Consider the following 25050-nt stretch of genomic DNA (forward strand, 5'->3'; position numbering starts at 1 on the left):
AGAAATGAAGTACATATGACTAGTGTTGAAAAAGATTGTCTTTTCCGAATTTATAATTTTTTCTACTTTTCTGATGCAACTTTGGAAAGGGAAAGAGTAACTTATTTCTGTAGAGCAAATAGAGATTAAAAGACAAACATTCACTCTTCTATTAAATCCCTGCAGGCATCTGATGTGATTGAAGAATTAGAACAGAGTGTGTCTGAATTAAAACAACAGTTACAAGAATCAGAACATCAAAGGCAGCAACAGCTGAGGGTGAGCCCTGAATTTTTCACTCAGGAAAAATGAAGAGCCCTTTTTACTTGTTCCTAAGATTTGTATGAATAGAATGCCAAATTAAGAAATATTTTGGAGCTCTTGGAAATCAGAGGAGCCGATCCCTTTACACTTAACAGAGTAGAAATTTTTCTTATTCTTTTGGATAAGGCTTTTAAAGAAACTTTGTGGCTATTTGTCTTATTTTCCTGTGTGTTGAACTGATACAAAAATGTCTATCAATGGATTATAGAGAAGTACAAAGTTGAAAGAAATCCCTGTCTCTTCCTTTCATAGCAGTATCTAAGTTTATAAAAGTTAGCATAAACTTGTTTCGTGATTGTTACAGTGCATCCCTGTTGGAGCCCTGGGTATCTCCTTTTCCCCACATCTCATTATGTTCTGTCGTTACTTGGGGAAGGGTAGCCATTTTGACAGGGCCGGCCAGAGGGAGGGGGAAGTGCGGCAATTTGGCCCAGGCCCTGGGCCCCATAGGGGCCCGCAAACCGCTCGGGGTTTTCGGCGGCAGGTGCCACCTGGTGAGTACAAGCATCGCAAGCGGCAGGGGAAAAAAAAAAAGCCGCGACTGCTCTACTGCTGCCGCTTCATTCTTCAGTGGCAATTCAGTGGCGGGTCCTTCCCTCCGAGAGGCACCCGCCACCAAAGTCCCGGCCCTGCCCCAAACCCCCTGAATCCTCTGGGTGGCCCGGCATTTTGATGGCACAGGAGGACTATGTACTACTGTCTTTGGAATCCTTCAACATTTTTTGTTTGATAGAGTGAATTGTTGTAAATCAAGGAGAAAGCATTCTTTCTCCCCTCTTGCACTCATCAAGATCTAACTTCATTGCCTCCCATCTTATTTTAGTCTGGGAAGCTAGGGACTAAGGGCTTGTCTACACAGATACTTACTGTTCAGCAAGCCAGTATGTAAATCTTCAGCATATTAGCTTCCTGTGCTCTAAATGGACAAGCCCTGAGACCTATGTCTTCTGGTGGGTATTCTGGAGACACCCCACACTAATCAAGTATTAGTAATAATGCTGTGTAATTGTTAGAACTAATATAAAACATATTAAAATTGTTTGTAGATTAATGTTTAATTACGAAATAAAGTTGGACACTTTTTGGTTGATATAAACCATACTGCACTCTAGTAAAATGTGCAGGTTTTGTCTAGGTAAAGACTGCTTTTGAATTATAGTAATCTGTTTAAAGAAGTAGCGATTCCTTATTAAAAAATCAATTCCTCAATTTGCAGGATCAAGAACACAAATTTCAACAGGAAAAACTTCATTTAGAGCGGATTCATGAAAAAAAGGTAGTGTTTGAAGGAAAAATAAAAATGTTATGTGCACTTTCAGATGTCTTAGGCAGCAGCTAATGATTTAAATCCACAAATCCATAAAAAAATGAATATTGGGCAGAAAGGGGGTATGTAACTGATGAAACCTAAAAGCTTGTCTAGCAGTTAGCAGCTTTTAAACAAGGATTAAGCTGTTAAAATGTTTTCCAGAAGTATAATGTATGTGGTTCGAAACATATTAATGCCTGCTATTTAATTCACTTAGGGTGAAATTCACCCCAGTGAAGAGGATGCAGACAGGGCCCTATTAGGTACTACTTTTGTTCTTACTGTGATTTTTCACTCTCTGCTATTGCTTTAGTAGAAGACAGAGGGAGTTTGAAATTGCTATTGATATTTTAGCATTTTTCCCAACAAATACTTACTGTACATTTTACCTGTACCCATACATATGCTCTATAATCTTCCAGAGGTAGTGTTTAGAGAGCAGAATTTTTTTTTTAAATTGTGCTTAGCACTTATAGTACATATTTAATCTTGCAGCACTTCGCCAATATGTACAAATTTTTATACTTAAGCATCAAAGGTGTTGACATGAAACAATCGTTCATTGCAAGAGTTAATTATTCCACATGACTTTGTTTTTTTAATAACTTTGTCTTTAAAGTCAAACCTGTGTTCAGCTGATGTAGTGATTTAATAACAGAATGTATGTATAAAAGTTTACGTAATGGACTTGCATGACTTATTTTTTAAGCTTTAGTGACAAACTCATGATGGGAATGAATTGAAATACAGCTACACGTGAGCTACTCTTCATTTACTTATAACAAAAGAAACAATGGATCTAAATGATGCATTGTTTGCTAGATCAGTGTTATAGAGGGCACACAATTTATGAATTTACCCTGTATAAGCTTTATAGAGGGTAAAATGGATTTATTTGGGTTTTGGAGTTTATTTGGGGTTATCTGAGTGTTAAAGACAGGAACACTTCTGTTAGTTGCTTTCAGTTAAATCTGCAGCTTTGAGGCATGTGGATCAGACCCTGGGTCTGTGTTGGAGCAGACTGGCATGCGGGGGTGTAGAGCTAAGACTGGCATTGGAGGCTGGCAGAGAGACAGAGATTGGGAGCTGGGGGTGGAGACTGGGTGGGTGGCATTTCTAGAATGGCCTAACTTTAGAGTGCTTGACTTTTCAATTTTAATAATATTTTAATGAAGCTATTTGTATGTAATAAATGAGTCTTGTTTTAAAATGGCACACATAATTTTCTTTAAAAATATTAATGATTACCAAAACAATTGTCATTGCTACAAGAACAATTCAAGTCTAAACTGATGCAGAACCACGTCAAAATATATGTGCGCATATATGCATATATGGGAGTTATTATTTGAATTGGAATGATTACTTCCTACCGTTTTCATATTTTTCACTCTCTCTTCAGTTCAGCTTTCTTTTGCCTTTCTATCTCTGTGATATCTCTTGAGAGCTTCAGGTCAAGAATGAGTATTGTCATCTCATCCCTTAGGGAATATGCCCTTTGACTCTTGAAATAGATAAGATAAAGCTTATTTCAGGATGGATTATATAACTGTGTGATGATAAACAAGATGGGAAAAACTTTTGTTTTGATAGAGATTAGCACAGGTGTCCACATGTTCAAAAGCATTGATGTAACTGTATACTGTGAAAATCTTTTAGATGAGACAAAAAAATATATGTGAACCATGTTATTTACATATGCCCATAAAATAGAGGACTGATTCACCTATAAAATACTAAAAACGATAGCATATTGTTGAGTAAAGGAAGCGTGCATTGTGAGGTATAATCTGTTCACTTAAATACATACCAGTATCTAATAACCTTTATTGATCTATGGTGACTATTCCCTGTTAAGATCGTTGAACATCAAACAAATAATAAATAATAACCCTAAATGTCACTGTTTGATTAAGGATACTAATCTACTAAATCAGGAACCGGTTAGGCTAAATGGTTTTACAAGTAAAGGAAACACCTGCTTTTTACAAATAATCTGCTTGTATTCCAAACAGGCAGCTCAGTGTAGTAACCGTGATACAATATTATCAAGAGCAGTTCTTGTAACAGCTGTTATACATATATAATATGCTAGGACAGTAAATACTGATTCCTGACCACCCTAATGGAAAATCCCTCTATCTCTGAGAATGTTCCAAACCAGCTAAATACTCAGACTTCCACACATTTAGCCTCTGTACTAAAACTTGCTACCAGTGAGTCTTTTTAACTGTGTTTTTCCTTTCTTGTTTTTCATCTGAGATATCAGTATGCTATGTTGGAGTATGTCAGTTGCATCTTGTTATAGACATTCAAGGTCATTGATACTAATACAGATTCTTGCCTAGATATTTTCTAGAGATATGATTTCTGATCATATTGTGCAAATACTTTTGCAATATGTAATCAGCTAAAATGTACTGATTCCTGTGGTTCACATTGTAGAAGTTTATAGGGTGTGGGGGTTTATTGAATTTTCTTTTTTTTCCCCTTGAGGCTTCTGTAGAACTACAGAAGTGCTTTGTGGAGCCAGAGCTGTGACTTCCCATCATTTGTACATGTTCACAACACTTTTTAGCTGATGGCACATGTATTGCTTCTAAATGTTCTCAGTGCCATTCTAGACTTCTGTACTTCATAAACCACATTTTCTTTGTTTGCTCCATCTGTTCTTTTTCTCTCTCTGCTCTAATTTCATCACACTCATCAGTTTGAAATTAACAAATATTTAATGCCCACTTTATCCTAATATCAATTGTTATATACTATCAATAAAAATAATAATATATGCAGAACCATGGAATCTCTTCAATTAGGTATACATAAAATTATGCACCAATTTCATAAGCCTCTGAGAACATTCATATTAATCAAACATCATGCTGCAAATAATTGGGTACTAGAAGACCATTCCCTAAATTTACCACTGCTCTTTGTCTCAAAGAAAATATAGATATGTGGATAACATCTCCACACTATTGCCTCAGCAATGCTCTAAATAAATAAATAAATCTTTGACACCTAACCTGCCTTAGGCAAAAACCGGTGTAAACAGATGTGCTTTGTACCATGCCTGGAAGGTTGACACTCTGAAACTCACTTCCCCCTGTTGGCCCAACAGAATCAGAGTAAAGAACCCTCCACAGATTAAAACTTGCTACTAGCCACCTGACACTAAAAGGTAGGGCATGTTAGAAACAGCCTAGGAGCTCTGAAATGGCTTACAGGGAGAGAGGTGATCTCAGATAGCTAGGATCTATACCATGTAAAGCCTTAAAAGAACAAAATTGTCAGCTTAAATTGCACCCGGAAGTCTTTTTTTTTAATCATTATTATTTAGTACTTGTATTATAATAGCATCCAAAATGTGCTGGGTGCTGTGCAACCATTTAAAGCAGTCCTTGCCTCAAAGAGTTTATAATCTAAATAGTTTTAAAAACAGAGAAAAAAGATGATATTAGGAGAAATGGGGTCTGTAAAATAGATTAAGCATGTGTGTCTGTACACATCTTCTGGAATGTGTACATGTGAGGGGGGCAAGGGTGTTTGTTTTGTGTGTGTGTATGTACATATATATATATATATATATATATATATATATATATATATATATATATATATATATATATATGATTATGTTAGTATATACATATATTGGCTGACTGAGGAGTTATATTTATGATAAAGATTCTGTAACCTATTATGGGTGTGCATTTGTTTGGGTGTTAAGGTTAGATGCACAGTTCACATATGCTGCAAAATTACAGTACCCAAGAATTTCAAAATGATAACAGATTATTAAGCCTTGACTTATCTTGTGCTTGTTGAAGCATGTGGCTAAAAGTATATATAGTCTTTCTCACATGCTTGTTGAATCACTCACCTTTTATTTCAATGAGAGTGAAGAATTCTAGAGTAGTCCAGTTCTCTTCTTCCTCTGTAACTTTTCTTTCCACGGGGGCAACAGCTCTTGGATGCCATAGTTTCTGAATGTATATCAGGGGTCGGCAACCTCTGGCATGCAGCTCGCCAATGTAAGCATCCTGCTGGGCTGGGCCTGTTTGTTTACCTGCCGTGTCGGCAGGTTTGGCTGACCATGGCTCCTACTGACTGTGGTTCACCGTCCCAGGCCAATGGGGGCAGCGGGAAGTGGCATGGGTGAGGGATATGCTGGCTGCGGCTTCCCACCACCCCCATTGGCTTGAGACGGCGAACCACGGCCAGCGGGAGCTGTGATCGGCTGAACCTGCCGACGTGGCAGGTAAACAAACTGGCCCGGCCCACCAGGGAGCCGCGTGCCAGAGGTTGCCGACCCCTGATGTATATTATACTGTGGCCAGTATGTTTAAGTAACTTAAACCCATTTAATAGTATTTTTAAAAAATGCTTTGTGAAAAAATCTTCTTTATAAAAATTTGTTGTAAGTTTAAATTCAAACAAGTCAATGAGTAGGGACTCGTGTCTAGGCTATTAAGCAGTGTATGATATGGTTCAGACAAATCTGTATCTCTTATCTACCCTTTATTTCATGATCTCTTAGTATCCTCATACTGGCAATTGATACTAAAGAAAAAACTAGTTATTTTTAATACCGTTATTGTATTTTTAGCACTAGAAGTTTAACATTTCTTTGGACAGGAAGAAAAATCACACTAGTAGAGAAGGTTATATTCTATAGTCTTAGCCTGCTGCTAATTTTGTCCCTAAACTTTGTTTGAACTGTGGAAACATCACATTACATATGTTGATTCTTTTTCAACAACTTCTTATCTAAATCTATACGAAACTAATTTATTACATTCAAAATTGAAATAATACTCAATCATTCTGTTGGTCACATGCTGTAGTAGCTAAAATGTAAAATTTTTCTTTGAAATGGTAGATTCATGGCTTCCAAAATGACCTTGATAAAGAGAGAGGGGATGCTCAAAAGAAAATTCGCAAACTGGAAGAGGCTTTGAAGTAAGTGAAACGTGATAAAGAATAATTTCTTTCTTGAAATGTCTCTGTGTTTTTATTCAAATTCAGTGAGTAGACCATATGCTTTGTGTTTTATGACAGCGCTCTATAGTTTAGTTTCGGTCAACTTTCCATTATAAAACCTTATTTTTAGGGTTTTATTAGTCAGCTGTAAAAATTTTTAAAAAAATTAGTTCATCTGGTTTTAAGTGATAGGAATGTAACAAAATAGAAGTTAGTGGTTTCAGATGCTCTCTTCCCCTTAAGTAACTCAAACCAGCTTCAGTTTAGAACTGACATGTTTACAGACCATAATTCCTTACTGAAGATCAGTTGTTTTGGACATTTATTAGGGGAATCAGGTTACAATTGAAATATTCATGTATTGTTGTTATTTATTTGTTTGTGGTAGTACATAAAGTTGTGCCCCTAGGTACTGTACAAACAGGATTCAGTGGTTAAGATGCTAGCTTGAGACTCAGGAGACCTGGATTCAGTTCCCTTTATCATTACAGATTTCCTTTGTGACCTTGAGCAAGTCACTTAGTTTCTGTGTCTGTTCCCCACATGTAAAATTTCCTTATCCTCCAGACCTGTTGTGAGGATAAATATATTAATGATTGGGAAGTGCTCAGATATTGCAGTGATGAGCATTATATAAGTATATAAGATCGAAATGTATAAAAAAGAGGCAGTTCCTATCCCAAAGAGATTACAATCTAAGTATAAGAGGAAACACAACAGATGGCTACAGCAAATAGACTGGGGAGCTCGAGCAACAATACCAATTTGCATGATAGCAGCCATCATGACACATCATCTTCCGTTCCGTTGTTGAGTTTGTAGTAGGCATTATGATAGAGGAGAGTTGGAAGGAAGGATTTGAAGAAGGAAAATGTGGTACCTTTGCACATTTTTGTACAGAGTTCCTCCCATTCAAAAGGGGAATCATGGGAGAAAGTGTGAAGGTCCTTGCTGGAAAATTTTACAAATTGGCAGGCCAGGCAGTCATCAGTTGCACAGCGGGTGCAAGTATTGACATCTTGATATTGTATAAGATATTACACGTAGGCAGGGATATGCCGTGAAATCCTTAAAATGAAGACTGATTATACGTGTTAGATATGGTGGAGAATGGAGAGCCAGTGGAGGGTTAGTCGAAGCAGTGACCAAAGAAAATAATCTGTGCAGCAGCAGTTTGGAAGGATATAAATAGTCAAGATGGAATTTGTTGCGGCCAGACACAAGGGGGTTGCAGGAGTCAAGATGATGAGGTTAACTTATCCATTTTATTTCACTAAAAAGTAACTACTGGAAATGCACACTAACATTTTCAGGGAAATGCGTCTGACAGAGTGGGTATTCACCCACAAAAGCTTATGCTCCAGTACATCTGTTAATCTATAAGGTACGACAGGACTCTTTGTTGCTTTTTACAGATCCAGACTAACATGGCTACTCCTCTGATTTTCAGGGAAGAATCATAAGAATTTATATGACTTAGTTTTAAAAAGGCTGATTTGGATCTAAGATGCTGTATTTGAGCTCATTTTGTGTGTCATATTGCATCTAGTAAGTGATTTTCCAGGATTTGTGCCTTGTATCTGGAGGCAGAATCTGGGTTTAAAACATGCATTTCAGTTGTTTTGACATAATACATCTCGTGTGACAGCTTTTCACAGTCTAAGTAGCCCATTGTGTCAGTGATTAATGAACAAAGTAGACTACCTTGTCTAGTGTGATGTAAGCCTTTGTAGTGTCTGATCTAAAGTGTAGTATCTTGGGTCTAAGCACAGGGGGCCAAAATTAAAGACAGAGACCTGGATTCTAATCTTAGATGTATAGTTTGAAATGCTACGTGTCTTGAAAATTCACTGTCATGCTAATTCAGTAGTGAATTTTTCAAGCTGTGTGAAGCCACGTGCTGTACATCTGAGTTCAGAATTTAATTTTTCAAAATTGAGCAGTTTAATGGGCTGTTTAAATCTGATAACTGGATTCTCAAATCAACACTTAAGAACATAAATAGCCCTTTTATTACACGTAAGTGATCATTTGTACATTCCAACATATTGAAACATCCAGTTTTGATAACTTTGACATGTAATGTTAATTTAGGACCAGTCATTCTTAATAGTGTTGAATAATACCTTAATCTGTAAATAATCCCATTGATTTAAAAGATAAAGAGGACTGGATAAATTTGAAATCTTGGACTGAAGCAAAGATCTCCTTCATACTTCTCCACTAATTCCATTATTTTTATCTGTATTCACCCACGAAAGCTTATGCTCCAAAACGTCTGTTAGTCTATATGGTGCCACAGGACTCTGTTATTATTTTTATTGTTGATCAGAAAAATCAGATTAGGCCAGTATCCTTCTGAGTACTTTAGATTTGACAGGCCAGTGATGGTACTGAGATCGTTTGGAGCTGTCATGAGAAAGCCCCCATATCTTCTTATAAATATAATTTATACTGACACCCAAAGATCCCCAGTTAGGATTGGAGATCCATTGTTTTGGACTTGTACAAACATAGATAAGAGATAATTCCTGCTCCAGAGAGTTTACAATCTAAATCATCATCTAACAGTGTCACCTGACCTCCTTATGCACAGTTCTTCTTCGAGTGACTGTACATGTGCATTCCTATCTTGGTGAGCCCAGTACAGGATCGTTGAAAACGTTTTCTCTCAAAGGTACCCATTGGGTGGCTCAAGCTACCATTGCTGCCGTGTATCACTTCATGAAGGTGGAAAGGGCAGAGCCTCCCCTAAGTCCGCTTAGTTCCTTCTTACTGACTGTGATGGTCATTGGAACTCTGTTCAGTACCAAAACAGTTCTGCCTTGGTCCCAGAATTTGTAAATATAGTGTGTGTTTATGTAATTAGTTTAGTCTTCAATATACTTAGGATAGTAAGTTTTAGTTGTGTTTAAAAGAAAAAAAAGATTTTTGGACTTGTTTTCCTGTTCGCAAGCTAGACATGGAGCAAGATTTGGGCGGGTTGTCCTTCCGTCCCTGTTCAGAGGCACTCTGATCCCGTCATCTGTTTTCATGACTTGTGAGTCATCAGGAGTGGAATGCACATGTGCAATCACTCAAAGAAGAAAAAATGGTTACTGACCTGTTCCATAACTGTTATTCTTCAAGATATGTTGCACATGTCTGCTCCACGATCTGCCCTCCTACCCCTCTGCATTGGAGTTTTCTGTCTGAAAGGACCCGGTGGTGGTCCTTTATACCTGCATGCAGTGTGAGCTGCCCCAGTGGGTACCGTGGTGGGAGAAAAATTCTGACAACTGTTATAGAGGCACACACACACACCTACAGTATAACGGACATGTAGAAAACATCTCGAAGATTATGTTACAGAACAGTTCAGTTACTTTTTTTTCCTAGCAGTGGAAAAGAACTTATCTCTATGGGGAACAGATAACCTGTCTCCAGGTGTGCCCCAATTTTATCTATTCTGGACTATTTATTATACCTGAAGTCTGAGCTTTTCCTTGGCTATGTCTTCACTACCGGCCGTATCGGCGAGTAGCAATCGATTTCTTGGGGATCGATATATCGATCCCCGAATGAGCTCCTGTCGACTCCGGAACTCCACCAACACGAACGGCTGTAGCGGAGTCTTCAGGGGGAGCCGCGGACATCGATCCCGCACCATGAGGACGGTAGGTAATTGGATCTAAGATACTTCGACTTCAGCTACACTGTTCACGTAGCTGAAGTTGCGTATCTTAGATGGATTCCCCTCCAATGTAGACCAGCCGCTTGTCACCATTCAAAGTGATCTATCAACATCTCAACGTACTGTTTTCATTTGGCAATTGAAAATTCTTCAGCTATTCCACTATTGTAAGATTCCACAAAGGACTAGTTAAGATATCTCCACTAGTCAGAAAACCTATTCCAATCTGGGATCTTGGTGCTGACAAAGTTAATGCATGTTCCTTTTGAATAACTGGGAGAATGCTTTTTAATTTAACCTGTTGTTAAAGACATTTACAATTAAAAATTTCAGGTCATGTTAGACATAATTGTCCACAGAAAGAGCCAACGGCTCACCACGGCCCACACGTGCCTGCGACTGATGGGCCACACAGCCGCGTGCACCTATGTGGTAAGCCATTCCTGGTTCATTTGAGGCCCCTGTAAGAGCAGCTGGCCTCGGTTTACGTTCCCAGCAGCCATGCCTGGACCGAGTGGTCGCGGTGCCGAGCCATCTCCTCTCGTCTCTGGAATGGTGGCGGGATCCCAAGTCAGTGCTGCAGGGAGTCCCCTTTGTGACCCCGGCGCCCTTGCTCACCTTGGTCTCAGATGTGTCTGATCTGGGCTAGGGAGCCCATCCAAGCAAGTTCAGTACCCAAGACTGTTGGCTGCAACATGACCTAACCCTTCAAATCAATGTCCGGGAGCTCAGAGCAGTTTTCCTGGCATGCCTCACCTGGAAGTCAAGGTGGTGCAGGTCCTGATGGACAATACTGCTGCAATGTGCTACATCAACAGGCAGGGCAGTGCCAGGTCTTTGGCCCTTTGCTCATCCTCTGGGACTTTTTTGTGCTGCATGCCATTCATTTGGGGGCTGCCCACCTGCCCAGAACCAAGAACATCCTAGCGGATCATCTTGGCAGATCCTTCTCATCTTGCCACAAATGCTCACTCCATCTGGAGGTGGTCAGTCTAATTTTTCGCAGGTGAGGAACTCCCTAGGTGGACCTGTTCACGTCCAGACAGAACAGCAAGCGCCATGTGTTCTGTTCTCTGCTGGGCAGGGACAAGGGTTCTGTGTCAGATACCTTCCTGATTCCATGGTCAGGAGCGCTGATGTATGCCTTCCCACCGGTGCCGTTAATCCACAGAATCCTGCTCAAAGTGAAGCAGGACAGAGCGACGGTCATCCTTGTAGCCCCTGCATGGCCTCATCAGCACTGGTTCACCATCCTCCTGAGTCTTTTGGTAGCCATCCAGTTGCAGCTGCCTTGTCAGCCGAATCTGCTGCATCCAAACCTGGTGGCGGTGTACTTGACGGCCTGGTTTCTGCATGGCTGAGTGCGGAAGAATGGCAGTGTTCCGCGGGTGTCCAGCAGGTCCTGCTGGGCAGAGGAAACCCTCCACCGGGCTACCTACGTGGCTAAGTGGAAGCGGTTCATGTTTTGGGCCTCGGATTGCCTCATCCGGGTGGAAGAGGCCCCCTTGCAAAAGATCTTGGACTATTTACTGCCCCTTAACCTCCAGGATCTGTCACTGTCCTCAGTGTGGGCCTGGTGGCCATTTCAACTTTCCATTCTCCGTCTCGTGGCAGGTCGGTCTTCGCCCATCCCATGACGGTGCAGTTCCTGAAAAGTCTGGAGCATCTTTACCCGCATGTCTGGGACCTGGTTCATCCTTGGGACCTGAACTTTGTGCTCACAAGGCCTCCGTTTGAGCCCCTGGCTTCCTGCTCCCCTCTGTTTCTCCCTTGGAAGGCCTTCTTTTTGTTCGCTGTAACTTTGTTCTGTAGGTTGTCCGAGATCAGGGAGCTTATGTCTTATCCGCCTTATACGATATTCTATAAGGACAAGGTCCAGCTGCGTCTGCACCTGGCATTTCTGCCCAAGGGTCGTCTCCCAGTTCCATATCGGTCAGGACATATACCTACCTGTCCTCTCCCTGAAGCCTCATACTACGGATGGAGAACGCAGACTGCATACTCTGGACGTGTGGCCAGTGCTGTCCTTCTACGTAGAGAGGACGAAGCCGTTCTGTAAGTCTACATAATTGTTTGTTGCTGTCGTGGACAGGATGAAAGATTGCCCAGTGTCTACCCATAGAATCTCATCCTGGATCATGGTTTGCATCCGCTACTGGTATGAGCTGGCAAAGGTGCCCACGCCAGCGATCATAATGGCTCACTTGACTAGTTTGCGGGTGTCATTGGCGGCCTTCCTCACTCAGGTGCCCATCCAGGAAATCTGCTGTGCAGTGACTTGGTTGTCTGTCCACACGTTCACTTCGTACTATGCGCTGACCCAGCAAACTCAGGCTGATGCTGGTTCGGCAGGGCAGTACTCCAATCTGCAAGACTGTGAACTCCGAGCCCACCTCCAGGGATTCTGCTTGTGAGTCACCTACCATGGAATTGACATGAGCAAGCACTTGAAGAAGGAAAAACGGTTATCTATTGTTCGTAACTGTTCTTTGAGATGTGTTGCTCATGTCCATTCCATTATTCGCTCTCCCGCCCCTATGTCAGAGTTGTCGGCAAGAAGGAACCGAGAGGGCTCAGGGCTGGCGGCACCTGATTTACCACGCCATGAGCATGGCACTCCAGCGGTACCTGTGTTAGCGGCCCTATGGGTGCTGCTAAGGCAAAAGTCTCCGACGGCTGCGCATGTGGGTGCATGCACACCTACAATGGAATGGACATGAGCAATATATCTCAAAGAACACAGTTACGAAAGGTAGGTAACCATTTTTTCTCTGAGAGCGTTGCCTGTGTGTATTCATGTTATGTCCACTTTCCTCTTTTCCTCGGAGTTTTACTCTTCAAGGGTCTCTGGGGTTTAAGAGAAGGAAACGAGGCTGTAGGGGATCACATGGGTTTCTAGAGGCCATCTCCAAATACTTGGCTCTGTGGGGTGGTGCTTTTATAGTTTCAGCGGGGACACTGCTTTAGAAAGTTTTTAAAGCTTAGAGGTGCCAGGAGTGCATCCTACTAGTGTGAATGTGTAATGGCTTCTTTCTCTCTCTCTCGGAACTACAGTTACTAGTAAGTAATCTTTCTTTCTCCTTTTTTCAAAGATAACTGAAACAGTGTAGAGAATTGGCACACGCTGCACTGAAAAGAGATAGATATATTGCACCAACTAAGTTTTTCATTGAGTTTGCATCTTGATCAAATCTTCAATATACAACAAACCCAGTATTTTCTGGGTGTGTATGAGTGATTTACACATAGCAGATGTAAGTGTGACAAGTTTTGCTTCTTCCTCTTTTGATTATGTAGAATACTATTTCCATATGTTTTAGCCCAATTTAATTTTTGCCTATCTATTTCAAAGTTACAGAAATAATTTTCTTAAAAAAGCAAAGATTATTCTGAAACAAACCGGAAATAATTTACTAAAAACTAATCAGTCAAATGTTAGTGTTACTTATGCGATGGATTAGGGGCTTTTTGAGGATGGTTTTATACAGTAAGAATAGGCACAAAGCAGAAGTATATATGTTTTTATTCAGATAATCTCTTAAGTATTTGGAATAAACAGGGAATATTTCAAAATGCTCAATACATTATTAAACTAGAACTTCCAAGCGTTCGGTTGTCTATATGGTATATCTTTTTGTATTTGTGTGGGGAGCACATTCATTGTAACTATTTTTGCCTCAAAATATTAGCCTTTTTTGCAGCTACATCTCATTGTTGGATTATATTTCATTTGAGATCTGCTATAACCCCCAGATCCTTTTAAGCAAGACTACCATCTATCTAGTTATTCCCTATTTTGTAATTGTGCATTTGATTTTTCTTTCCTAAATTAAAGCACTTTGCACTTGTGTTTATCGAATTTCATCTTGATGAATTCATATCAATTCTCCAATTTGTCAGAGTGGTTTTGAGTTCTAATCCGTCCTCCAAAGTGCTTGCAATCCCTCACCGCTTGGTGTCATCTGCAAAATGTATAAGCATACTCTCCACTTCATTATCCAAGTAATTAATGAAAGTATTGAATAGTACTGGACCCAGGACTGACCCCCTGTGGTACCCCAGTAGATTCACCTTCCAAGTGTGACAACGAACCATTGGAAACTACTCTTTGAGTATGGTCTTTCAAGCAGTTGTGCACCCATCTTACAGTAATTTCATCTAGACCACATTTCTCTAGTTTGCTTTATCTGTCATGCAACCTCTCTGACCTCCTACCATTCTCTTTTATAAGCGCACTTCAAACGTTCTCTCTTCCCTTTCCCAGTAGAGCTGGAACACTTTTTATAGTGGGGAGTGCTGAAAGGCAATGAAACTATAAAGCAGTGGTCCCAAAAGTTTTTACCTTGTACACCCCCTTACTCCTGTCCGCAAACCTCCACCTCAGAGCTGTGACTGGGAGCAGGGTCATGCTTCGGGGAGGCAGGGGGCTCTGACGGGGTAAGAGGGCTGAGGCTGGCGCCCTGGACGTGGGTCTGGGAGCAGACCCCTAGATGCAGAGCCAGCAGCTGGGACCCAGGGCATGTAAAACCTTGGGGTGCTGCAGTACCCCCCACACCCTTTGTTCACGTGCCTATTCTCTTTCCTGTATACTTGTTGAGGATCTTCTTTTGTTTTATTTTGTCTTTTTGGTAAAATTTTCAAAAGTACCTCCAACTGTGAAAAGAGCTTAGGCACTTACGCTCCTAAATGTTGTTGAAAATTAGTGGGACTTAGGCTCCTAAGACTCTTACATGTTTTTGAAAATTATACTGCTTGTCTTAAATTTTAAAATCATTTGGGCAGAGACTGTGTTAAAAGCTCCATGTAAACTTACAGCACTATATAAATGATTACCATCACCATATATAAAATAATACTTTTGGTTACAGTAGAACTTCTCAGGCTAGGGATGGCTTATTTAGATTTAAAAATGAATAGTTTTGTTTAAATCCAATTTTTTAGTGTAAAGTACTTCTTAGCCTGTAAATGTTACTGCTGAGTTTAGCTAAATGAATGAAGTTTTTTCCTTAAATTAAGAGAAATAACCAGCAGTTATTGTTCATAAAGAAATATAGTATCAAGTTGTTTCCTAATCTTTGCTACTCAGTGTGACTATGCTTCATTTCCTTACTGTTATAATATACACAGTCTGAGTTTTTTTTATGAAATGGAAGCTTTCCTTTTTAAACACATTATTATAATACATTTATTCTACTTGTCTTATTTGTATGCAGTTTACAGTATTTTAAACTATTTTGCCTTGGCTGGTAGGAGAAAATATGTCCATTTGTTATATTTCTAGCAAAAAAATCTATTTACAAAAATAACTTCTGATGTGCAAATAATTTTTGATCAAAAATGCCAAAATACTGAATGCTTTCATCATTTTGATGCATCCATTGGAAATATTACTTATTCTTTCCAAGATGGGGCATACTTACTAGGTATCTGTCAAAATCAACAGTGTGTTACTCATAATAAAGAGCAAGATGAGCTATATTCCTGTAACCATAAAATGTCACTAAACTGTTACCTTTCCTTTGTACTGTTTCTCTTGGTGCTAAATACCATGGTAAACTCCAGACCACTACATTCCTAGTCTTGTAATATTGTATGGTATGAAGTAGTTATTTAAGGGGGGCGCGAAATTCCTGACTGCAAGAACTTTTAAAAAAACCTGAACCCTAATTAAGAATTTTATTGAAACTGATTAAAATGAGGTAGGCACAGTATTTTCACGGAACTCCAGAGGAGTTGTATGTTCAGTATAAAAATACAGTTCTCATGGTTGATAAATATGTAGTTATATTCAAAATTCAAATATTGACAATTTGATGTTAGGGTAGGATCTGTAACCAATGATATACCAAGGATTTCACATTAAAATTACTTTTGTCTAGTGCCAATTATTCACTTTCTGCCAGTAAAAATGCACATACTTCCAGGGTTGGCATCAGTCCCTACTGGCATACAAAATACAGCTTAAAAATGGTCACTAGGCTCCAAAGATTAAAGTGAAATTAAATCTATGAAGTGCAGATGGAAGGAGCAGAATGGGAATACACCACAGGGTATGACATTGAAATGCTGACATCATCCACATTCTGTAAAGCAATAGTTCTCAAACTATGGGTCGAGACCCCAGTGTGGGTTGTGACCCTGTTTTAATGGGATTGCCATGGCTGGTGTTAGACTTGCTGGGGCCCAGGACCCAAGCCCAAGCCCCATGCCTAGGCCCAAAGCCGAAGCCTGAGCCCCACCACCCAGGACTAAAGTTCAAGGGCTTTGGCGCTGGGCAGCAGGATCAGGCTTCGGCTTTAGCCCTGGGCAGTGGGGCACAAGTTACAGACCCCAGCCTGGGGCGGCAAGGCTTGGTCTTCAGCTTTGGCCCTGTCACCCAGGGCAGCGGGGCCTGGGTGGGCTCAGGCTTCAGTACCGCCTCCTGGGGTCGTGTAGTAATTTTTGTTTTCAGACGGGGGTTGCGGTGCAATGAAGTTTGAGAACCCTGGCTGTAAAGACATAAGAAAAATAAAGGTGAGAAGCAATAACAATAATATGAGCTCCAATCCCTTGAATACTAAAGGGGAGCATTCTGAGTCTGTATGAAGGCAATTGCCTTGAAGGACATTTTCCAGATATTTTTTCTGCTCCAGGCCCATAATTACTGCAAGTATATTTACATAACTGGAGGTGAAAGGAAAGAATAAGGCGGAGTGGGTTATATAAACCATGGGGCCATTATTTATGCTGCCTTTTCAAGATCTGAACAAAGCATATCTTCAGGTCTTCTTCTTACCGGGGATCAGATCTACAGGTTGCTAGTAATAGTCCGGAATCCAGAATATGCTTGTGATTGCATAGTGTTAAGTAGTTGTTAAGTGTAGTTAGAAGTTAGAGTCCCAGTGGGAACTTTGCCCAAGGCGGGACATGCCCTGGTCTCCAGGTCTTAAGCCTTGTGTGGACTGTAACAGGCCAATGCCTGTAAGTGACCCCCACAGCAGATGCTTGGGGGAATCAGATGTGAAGGACAAGTATTGTATTTGTACACATTTTTTGACCCAGGTCTCAGAAAGAGTGGGATATTTGTTTGTGGGCTCTCCTTATGGAGGCTGCCCTTTGTCCGGCTTCCAAGCATAGTACCTCAGCGTGCAGCACACCCCCGGCGCCAGGCTCCACCCAGCGTGAATCCCTGGCATCGGGCAAAAACGTCTAGGGGGCATTGAGGTCCTTAGTCCCTTAAATGATCCACCACCAACTCCTGGGAGTGGTAGGGGACCCAAACTTCTGGAGGCATCAACGCCTTCCCAAGCTCCCCGGCTCTGAGAAAGCAGAGGCTTCCATTTGCACCGCTGGAAACTGCAAAGGGCAAGCCAGCCGCTGAAACCCCTCAGGGGGCAGTGGAGCACCACCAATCCCCGAGACAAGGCCACGCTCTCCATCTCAGTGCCTCATATCTCTCGTGTTGCAACCCATATCCTTTGCGGCTCGCCCTCGGTCACTGGCACTGCGATTGCAGTACCCACCCTCTTGGCACAGATCCCTAGGGGGACACGTACTTTGTACTACTGGCACCATTTGCCCTCCCACCGGTCATCCTCTCGGCGCAGATCCAGGTGCCGATCCAGGAAATCTGTCGGGCTGCTACCTGGATGTATGTCCACATGTTCACATCTCATTATGCGCTTACCCAGCAAGCTTGAGATGATGCTGGCTTTGGCAGAGCAGTGCTGTGTGCTGCAAGACCGTGAACTCTCAGCCCACCTCCATTGATACTGCTTGTGAGTCACCTAGAATGGAATCAACATGAGCAAACACTCAGAACTAAAAACTGTTACCTACCTTTTGGTAACTATTGTTCTTTGAGATGCGTTGCTCATGTCCATTCCATTACCTGCCATCCTGCTCCCCTGTTCGAGTTGCTGGCAAGAAGGAACTGAGAGGGCACAGGGCAGGTGGCACCTGATATACCAACGCATGAGCACAACACTCAAGAGGGCGCCACAGCCAGTCCTACGGATACTGCAAAGGCAAAAATCTCCAACGACCGCGCACATGGGCACGCACACACCTAGAACGGAATGGACATGAGCAACACATCTCGAAGAACAACAGTTACAAAAGGTAGGTAACCGTTTTTTCGACTGTCAAAAGAATACATGCAAGTGATCTAGTTAAGAGCTTCATGACTTGCTTTACTCTGTCTTTTTCTTTCTTCTTTTTTTTACCTGTCTCAAGAGCCAAGGCTAAGCACTTTGCAAGTGCTGATGATACAGAGCAAATGTTCAGCAGCTGGCTCATTTAAATTCACTCTATAAAATTGTTTGTTTACACAAGAAACTAGCAACACCTCTTTTCTCTATTGCCTGTCTAGTCTTCATCCAATCTTGTTTAAAACTAAGAGCTTTGTATAATGTCACCATTTTGGGGGCTATACTTTCCAGAAACTGACAAAGCCGATCTACAGACAGGCGTGCACTTTTAAACAGCAGTTACTAAAACATGTTGATACTGTTGTAGCTCTTTTTTGGTGATCTGTTTCAGATGACATACCAGAATAGCACCACGTTCTTTCAGTCAATATTATTTCCCCCAAAAAGCTGAGGGGACATGGCCATGGAAATTCAAATCAATATTTAATCATTGTTAATTTTATATTTAAATGTTTTAACTTGTACTATTCAGATATTTTTTATTTATATTTTGGAGTTGCAGGACAAAATTCTATTCCATTTTATACTGGGCTAAATCTAGAATAACTATGAGATTTGCACTTTGGGTTTTCATCAGCATAATAGAGAGTAAATTTTGCTCAATATGTTTTTAGTCCTTTATTTCTGTTTCTTAAGTGATAATTCAGGAACTGTAGTATTGTATGTTGATTACACATTTTGCATAAAACATGTAAAATTGACAAAAGTTGGATTTTTGAAAATTTAATGTAGAAATGCAAGAGGTTAACAGTAGGGCTTGATTAAAGCCTAGGACTTCTGACCAGTCTGAACCTTGTTGAATTTCAGGATTGTGCTTCTGATAAGAATCAGTGGATCATGACCCTGGCTAATTGGTTTTGGTTGTAGGTTGGCTCCAAAATCAGAAAAAGATATTTCTGTTGAAGTTTTGGTCAAAATCTGATGAGAATTGCCTGTGAAATTTCAGCTATATCAAATCCAAACTCATTCCTGATGTAGCCTTGAATCTGAATTTAAAATTGATCTGATAAAACAGAACACTGCATCCTTGTTTCATCTTTAATTATGATGAGATTTTTTTTCATGTACAGTTTGCAATCTAAACTAAAAGTTCAGTATTGCTAACGTTTCAGGGTCTATAAAGAGGTATTTATTCTAACAAAGTTAGTTAATTGGTCTTTTGATAGTATCAATGTTTTTCCAAGTTATAGAATATGATTAAAAATGCTGAAGCTAACAGGTAGCATATATAAATATATATAACAAATATTAATTGGTTGGCAATTTAGGATATTTGATAGCTGGGCACTAGAGATTGTTCAGCTTGGGTATATAATCCAGTTCTGTTCCTGCCAACTTCCAGCCCACACCATATGTATAATTATTATTTTTTTTTTAGGGATCCTTCCAGTGAGAATCTGATAAGAGCAGAAGTGGCTCTCTTAAGGATGAGGCTATAGAAGTGTCTCAGCAGTACAGAAGAAAAGGTTTCTTTCACTTCATGGTGCTTCCTTATACTGAAAAAGAGAGATGACCTGTGTCCCATTATGGTATCCTCATTACAATCTTTAACTTACACATGCTGACATGAGCATCTATTATTTCTACAATTTTTGTCAGGTATTGTTCAGTGTTCTCATCTTAAAGGATGCCACTTCCATGTTACTTTCAGAATGGCTCTCAGAGGATTACTATAGTTATTATGAATACAAGGTTTTGTCCTTAAGCCTTTCTGCATCCCCAAGGCTATTTAGAAAGTACCTCACAAATGAGGTAGACAGACTCAGGCATCAAGGAGTTCATAGATTCATGTACTAGCTGACTTGGTGAATTGGGGCTCTGCCTCACTAGGCCTTAGACTAGTCATTCACCCAGCATATGCACTGTTTCAGTACCTAGTTCTACATAGACTGGGGCAAACCTACTTTTGTACCAACCTAAATAATTTCCTTTATTGTTTCTGGCATGGACAAACCATTTTCTCTTACAGATATTTGCCAAACTGTCCTCCTGAGGAATAATCCTCTAAATTCAGAGAGATTCTAAACCTGTAGCTAATGGGGTTGTGATGAACTGAGAGAGACCTGCATTATTCTTACGAATATTGAGTGACTCTGGTTTTCTTGTGCAGTTTTGTATCGCTACCTACTTGAACTTAAAGGGTTGTCAGATCAGAGCTGAGACTTGGCCTAGGCAGGAAACAAAACAAACATTAAGAGATAAGACATCTCAGGCTTTGGAGCAGTTAAGTGAACAGTGGGGCTATCATCAGGAGATGCTAAAGGTTGAGACCCTATATATTAAAAGAGCCTGACCCATTAAAAGGTATGGTTAAAAGGTGCCCCTGGCAGAAAGCAAAGAGGAAAGTGGTCAGCATGCCATGAGACTGACACAAAGATGAGAGAGAGAGGTAGACACTGCAAGGCTGGCTGGCTGTCTCCAAGCAGGGCCTAAGTGCTTAGAGCAGGAGCAGTTAAAGGGTTCAGTAAGACCCATAAGGCTAGGTCTCTCCTTGTGTTATTTCTAACCAGTGTGTCTGAATGCTGCATGCCTCCTGTTACCGTTAAATAATGCTGTGTGAGTGCTAGCATGACCCCAACAGGCACTGATTTCTTGAGGTTTGTTAATGCTCAGCTCAGTTGGTGCAGTTAGGCACAGATAGAAGTACCTGCCGTCTTGACATAGATTATCTTGGGGGAGGTGCCAGTCTCTACTACTGGCACCATTTGCCCTCCCATCGGTCGTCCTCTCGGCGCAGATCCTGGTCGCCTGCCCTGTGAGAGCACTCTCCATCCTAGGGTCTCCCCAGCACCAGTACCCTCAATACCGGCACCGATCCCCCCACTCCAAACACTGGTCTTTGGCAGCGAAAATCAGCAGGCAGACACAGGCGTCGACGGCCCCACCATGGTCAATGGAAGGGGATTCCTTCTGCATGGAAGGGCAGGTCAGCCCCTTACCAAGACCCCACTGGCATGATTGGGCACCTGAGGCTGCGTTGACGTCTACAGCACCACCTTGGCAGCATGGGCAGTGGCCAGCACAGTGGCCTTATTGGAGTGCATGGAGTATGCCGGTGATGATGATGGCCCCCTTTGCACCACTCATGTGCTGGCACATCGGAGCAAAAACTAGCAGCACCGGGCTCGGTGCATGTGACCTGCTCGGAGGTCAGGGTACAGGAGACAGTGTCCACCCAAAACTCCCCTCCCTCAGGGGGGATGATGCCCCAGAGACTCCTCTGGCGGGACAGTTGTTGTCCTCATCCCCGGACGAGGCAGTTGCAGGACTCTCGAGGGCCAGCCTGATGGACGAATTTAAGGAACACCAGGCTCTGCTTTGATGATTGGCTGAGAACTTGGGCCTAGAGGTGGAGAAGATGGCCGAGCAGGCAGACACCTTGTTCAGTGTCCTCTCTGCCTCTACCCCAGCATGTGTTGCGCTACCAGTGCATGACGAGATCCTGAAAATTCCCAGGTTTTGGCCCAGGAATTTGGCACCCTGGTGGAGGAGGGCACTGAGGCAGCTAAGTGCTCTCTCCAGATGGCTTGGGACACCGTGGACTCAGCAGCTAGGGTGGTCACATCAGCGGTGGTCATGAGGTACAGCTCTTGGCTTCAGACTGCCAGCCTGTCCTAAAAGATGCAGACCTCTAACCAGGGGATGGAAACAGTCTCTTTTTGGAGTAGACTGATGCAAGGCTGCATGGGTTAAAGGACACTCAGCCACCCTTCGCTCACTGGGCATGCATGCACCGCAGTCTACACAGAAGCAGTTCTAGCCACCCCCGCTGCCAAGGCCTTGGCAGCCTCGTCAGGGATCTGCAAGAAGAGATAGAGATACAAGCTTTAGTCGCTGCTGCCCCTCCTCCTCCTGCTCACTCGTGCAGCCCGGCCTGGGAAAGAATCCCAGCGGCCAGAAGCGCTCATTTTGAAGGTCAGTTCCCGGATCCAGCTTGTTCTTTCCTCAGCTGTCTTTGTCCTGACCATTCAGCCTGGTCACAGGTCACCTTGGACCGCTGGGTGCTGGACATATTATCTTGGGGCTATACCCTGCAATTTTCAGCCGCCCCCTTCACCATCCCTCTTCAGTGACCCTTCTCAAGAGCAACTCCACGTTGAGAACCTCCTGCACCTGGGGCCAGTGGAGGAGGTCCCATGGGACACGAGAGGAAAAGGTTTCTATTCCCGCTACTACTTAATCCCGAAAGCAAAAGGGTGTCTCAGACCCATTCAGGACCTGCGTTGTCTCAACAAGTCTCTCAGAACATTGAAGTTTTGCATGGTCTCCCTGGATCTGGGAGACAGGTATGCTGCCTTCAACTTGAAGGACTCGATGCTGTGTGAGTGCTAGCATGACCCCAACAGGCACTGACTTCTTGAGGTTTGTTAATGCTCAGCTCAGTTGGTGCAGTGAGGCACAGATAGAAGTACCTGCCCTCTTGACAAACTTCTGTCAAATGCAGACATTAGAAATCCTGCCTAGGGTCTTCCATCTTTTGAGATGACTGTTCTCCTGCAGAGCCCCACAGTCATCCACTACATTCCTTTCTTCAGCCTTGTCCTGATAAATACATATAATGAAAATGATGAAGGGCTCCTGAGAGATGCCTCCTGAGAGAAATAGAACACACACACACACACACACACACACACACACACACACGAGTTGAAAAGAGAGAAATAGCTTGAAAGCAAGGAAAAAGAAGAACATGTACACAAAAAAGAAAAAAGATGGTGGAAGAAGATAGAAAGAAGAAGGGGTGAAGGAGTACAGTGATGATCCAAGCTATTTTACTTTAGTTCAGACAGTTATTACATAATTTTGTATTGGCAGTTATGTTTAAACATGGACTACCAAAATTAGCCTTTCATTGTGTATAAAAATGGTAACTTTAGGGCAACTGTGTTTTGCAGTGAGTCTTAGGAATTTGTTTGCCCCAAATGGTTTAAATCAAAATAATTTAGGAATCAAAAAAGTCAATAAAAAAACAAAAAACATTCTGTCACTGCTACATATTTCCAAGTTGCAGTCCATAGTTGTCTCCATGATATCACAGTTGAGTGTTGTGAAGATTGTTGTGATGTCATAATGAAATAATTATGGCTGCAGGTTAGATATAAGCAAGGACTGATAAAAATGAATAAACATCCTTTAAAAATGAAAAGCCTGAGTCATTCCATTATGACACTGAAGAATATTTTTTTGAAAAATAGTTTAGTTTTCCAGAGTGGTGGCTTTCAGCTCTGCCTAGGTATTATAGCATGTGCTGTGTAAAACCAACTCTTCAGAGGGACAGCGGCACAGCAACTAGGTATGACGTGGTAGTTGAATAAATGGAGTTGTAGCTTTAATTAGGAGTTTTCTTCTTAGTTAAAACCAGACTCTCAATATTTGCTTTATATTTTTTATTTTAATATTTTTCAAGATAATTGCTCAAAATGTAGCTGCTTTTCTGTAGTTAATTCCATTTTTACTTGAAAATGAAGAATTCATGTGTGTTTGTTGGAATTCCTGTAGGAATGGAAAAACTATTACTATATTTAAAGCAGGAAATAATTAAAGAAATATGAGAGGGCATTGTCTTTCATTCCAAATGTTGCAATAAAGAGCATTGTTAAGAATTTGTATTCATATTCATCCTGTTCATCATTCTCTTTTGTTGATTGTTGTGTTGGCATAAATATTTGTATTATGTTGATTTAAAGCCTATGGTAACTTTAAGTGGTTGAACATTTTGAATATAATGTTCTGTTTTAAAACAGCTTTCCCCCCACCCTAAGAATCAATAGAAAAACAGCAAGCTGTTCCTCACTCTGTGCTCTACCAGAGCATCTGAAACCATTTAGCACAGAATCAGTCAAAGTTTCCAGCATATTGTAAACATTCCTTTAGCTATAGTGAACATGCTGACATAACCCTCACTCTAGGGGGCACAATGTAAAGTATGAGCAGAGGACAGAAAATATGTGGTAACCTTATTTAACAGTCTTAGTTTAAAAGAAAAAAAAAGTCCTATTAACTATTTGTAGCCTGTCATTTACTCTCCCATATCCTCCAGAGGCATGTTAGTACCAGTGAAGTTTGTATTTAAAGGAAAACTCTAGTGTGATACTTTTTTCAGAAGATCTGTGCATTTTTCATCTTTTGTCCCTACATAACACAACAGCATGATTACAAAGTGTGGCACCTCAAACTTGTGTAATGACAGTAGTGACTACAAGAGTGAAGCATATGAAGCTTGAAGCTTGTATGTCACTTGAAGACTGAAATTAAAATATTGCTTTATAATGTGTGCAGTCTGAATGTGTCTTCTTATAATATTCAGATAGCAATGAAAACCAGTCTAATGTAAGTATCCAGTTTCCTTAATTTACTATATTTCTAGTTTTTGGACTTCTTCCAATTTCTTCTTCCCACCTCTTGGTCAAATAATTCACTAGGAGTAAGATATTTTGCAAGACATTTTGCAACAGAAAAGTAACAAACTGAAAATATTTAGCCAGATTCTGCAGTTCTTACTCCCGCTGAGACAGATTCTCAGCTGGTGTAAATTGTCCTAGCTCCATTGATATGAATGGAGGTAGGATAATTTTATACCAGCTAAGGATCTG

General features: G+C 41.2%; 1 protein-coding gene across 2 annotated transcripts in view; it reads left to right on the top strand.

Moving 5' to 3' along the window:
• The window catches only part of CEP112 (centrosomal protein 112), a 278377-nt gene that overhangs the window by 83349 nt on the left and 169978 nt on the right, over nucleotides 1–25050 (top strand). For both annotated transcript variants that reach the window (XM_030534468.1, XM_030534469.1), the window contains exons 15-17: nucleotides 166–258; nucleotides 1520–1579; nucleotides 6495–6574. In XM_030534468.1, coding sequence (XP_030390328.1) covers nucleotides 166–258; nucleotides 1520–1579; nucleotides 6495–6574 — 233 coding nt within the window. The remainder of the gene's footprint in view (nucleotides 1–165; nucleotides 259–1519; nucleotides 1580–6494; nucleotides 6575–25050) is intronic.

The sequence above is a fragment of the Gopherus evgoodei genome, chromosome 15 (genome assembly GCF_007399415.2).
Source record: "Gopherus evgoodei ecotype Sinaloan lineage chromosome 15, rGopEvg1_v1.p, whole genome shotgun sequence".
NCBI classification, from domain to species: Eukaryota; Metazoa; Chordata; order Testudines; family Testudinidae; genus Gopherus; species Gopherus evgoodei.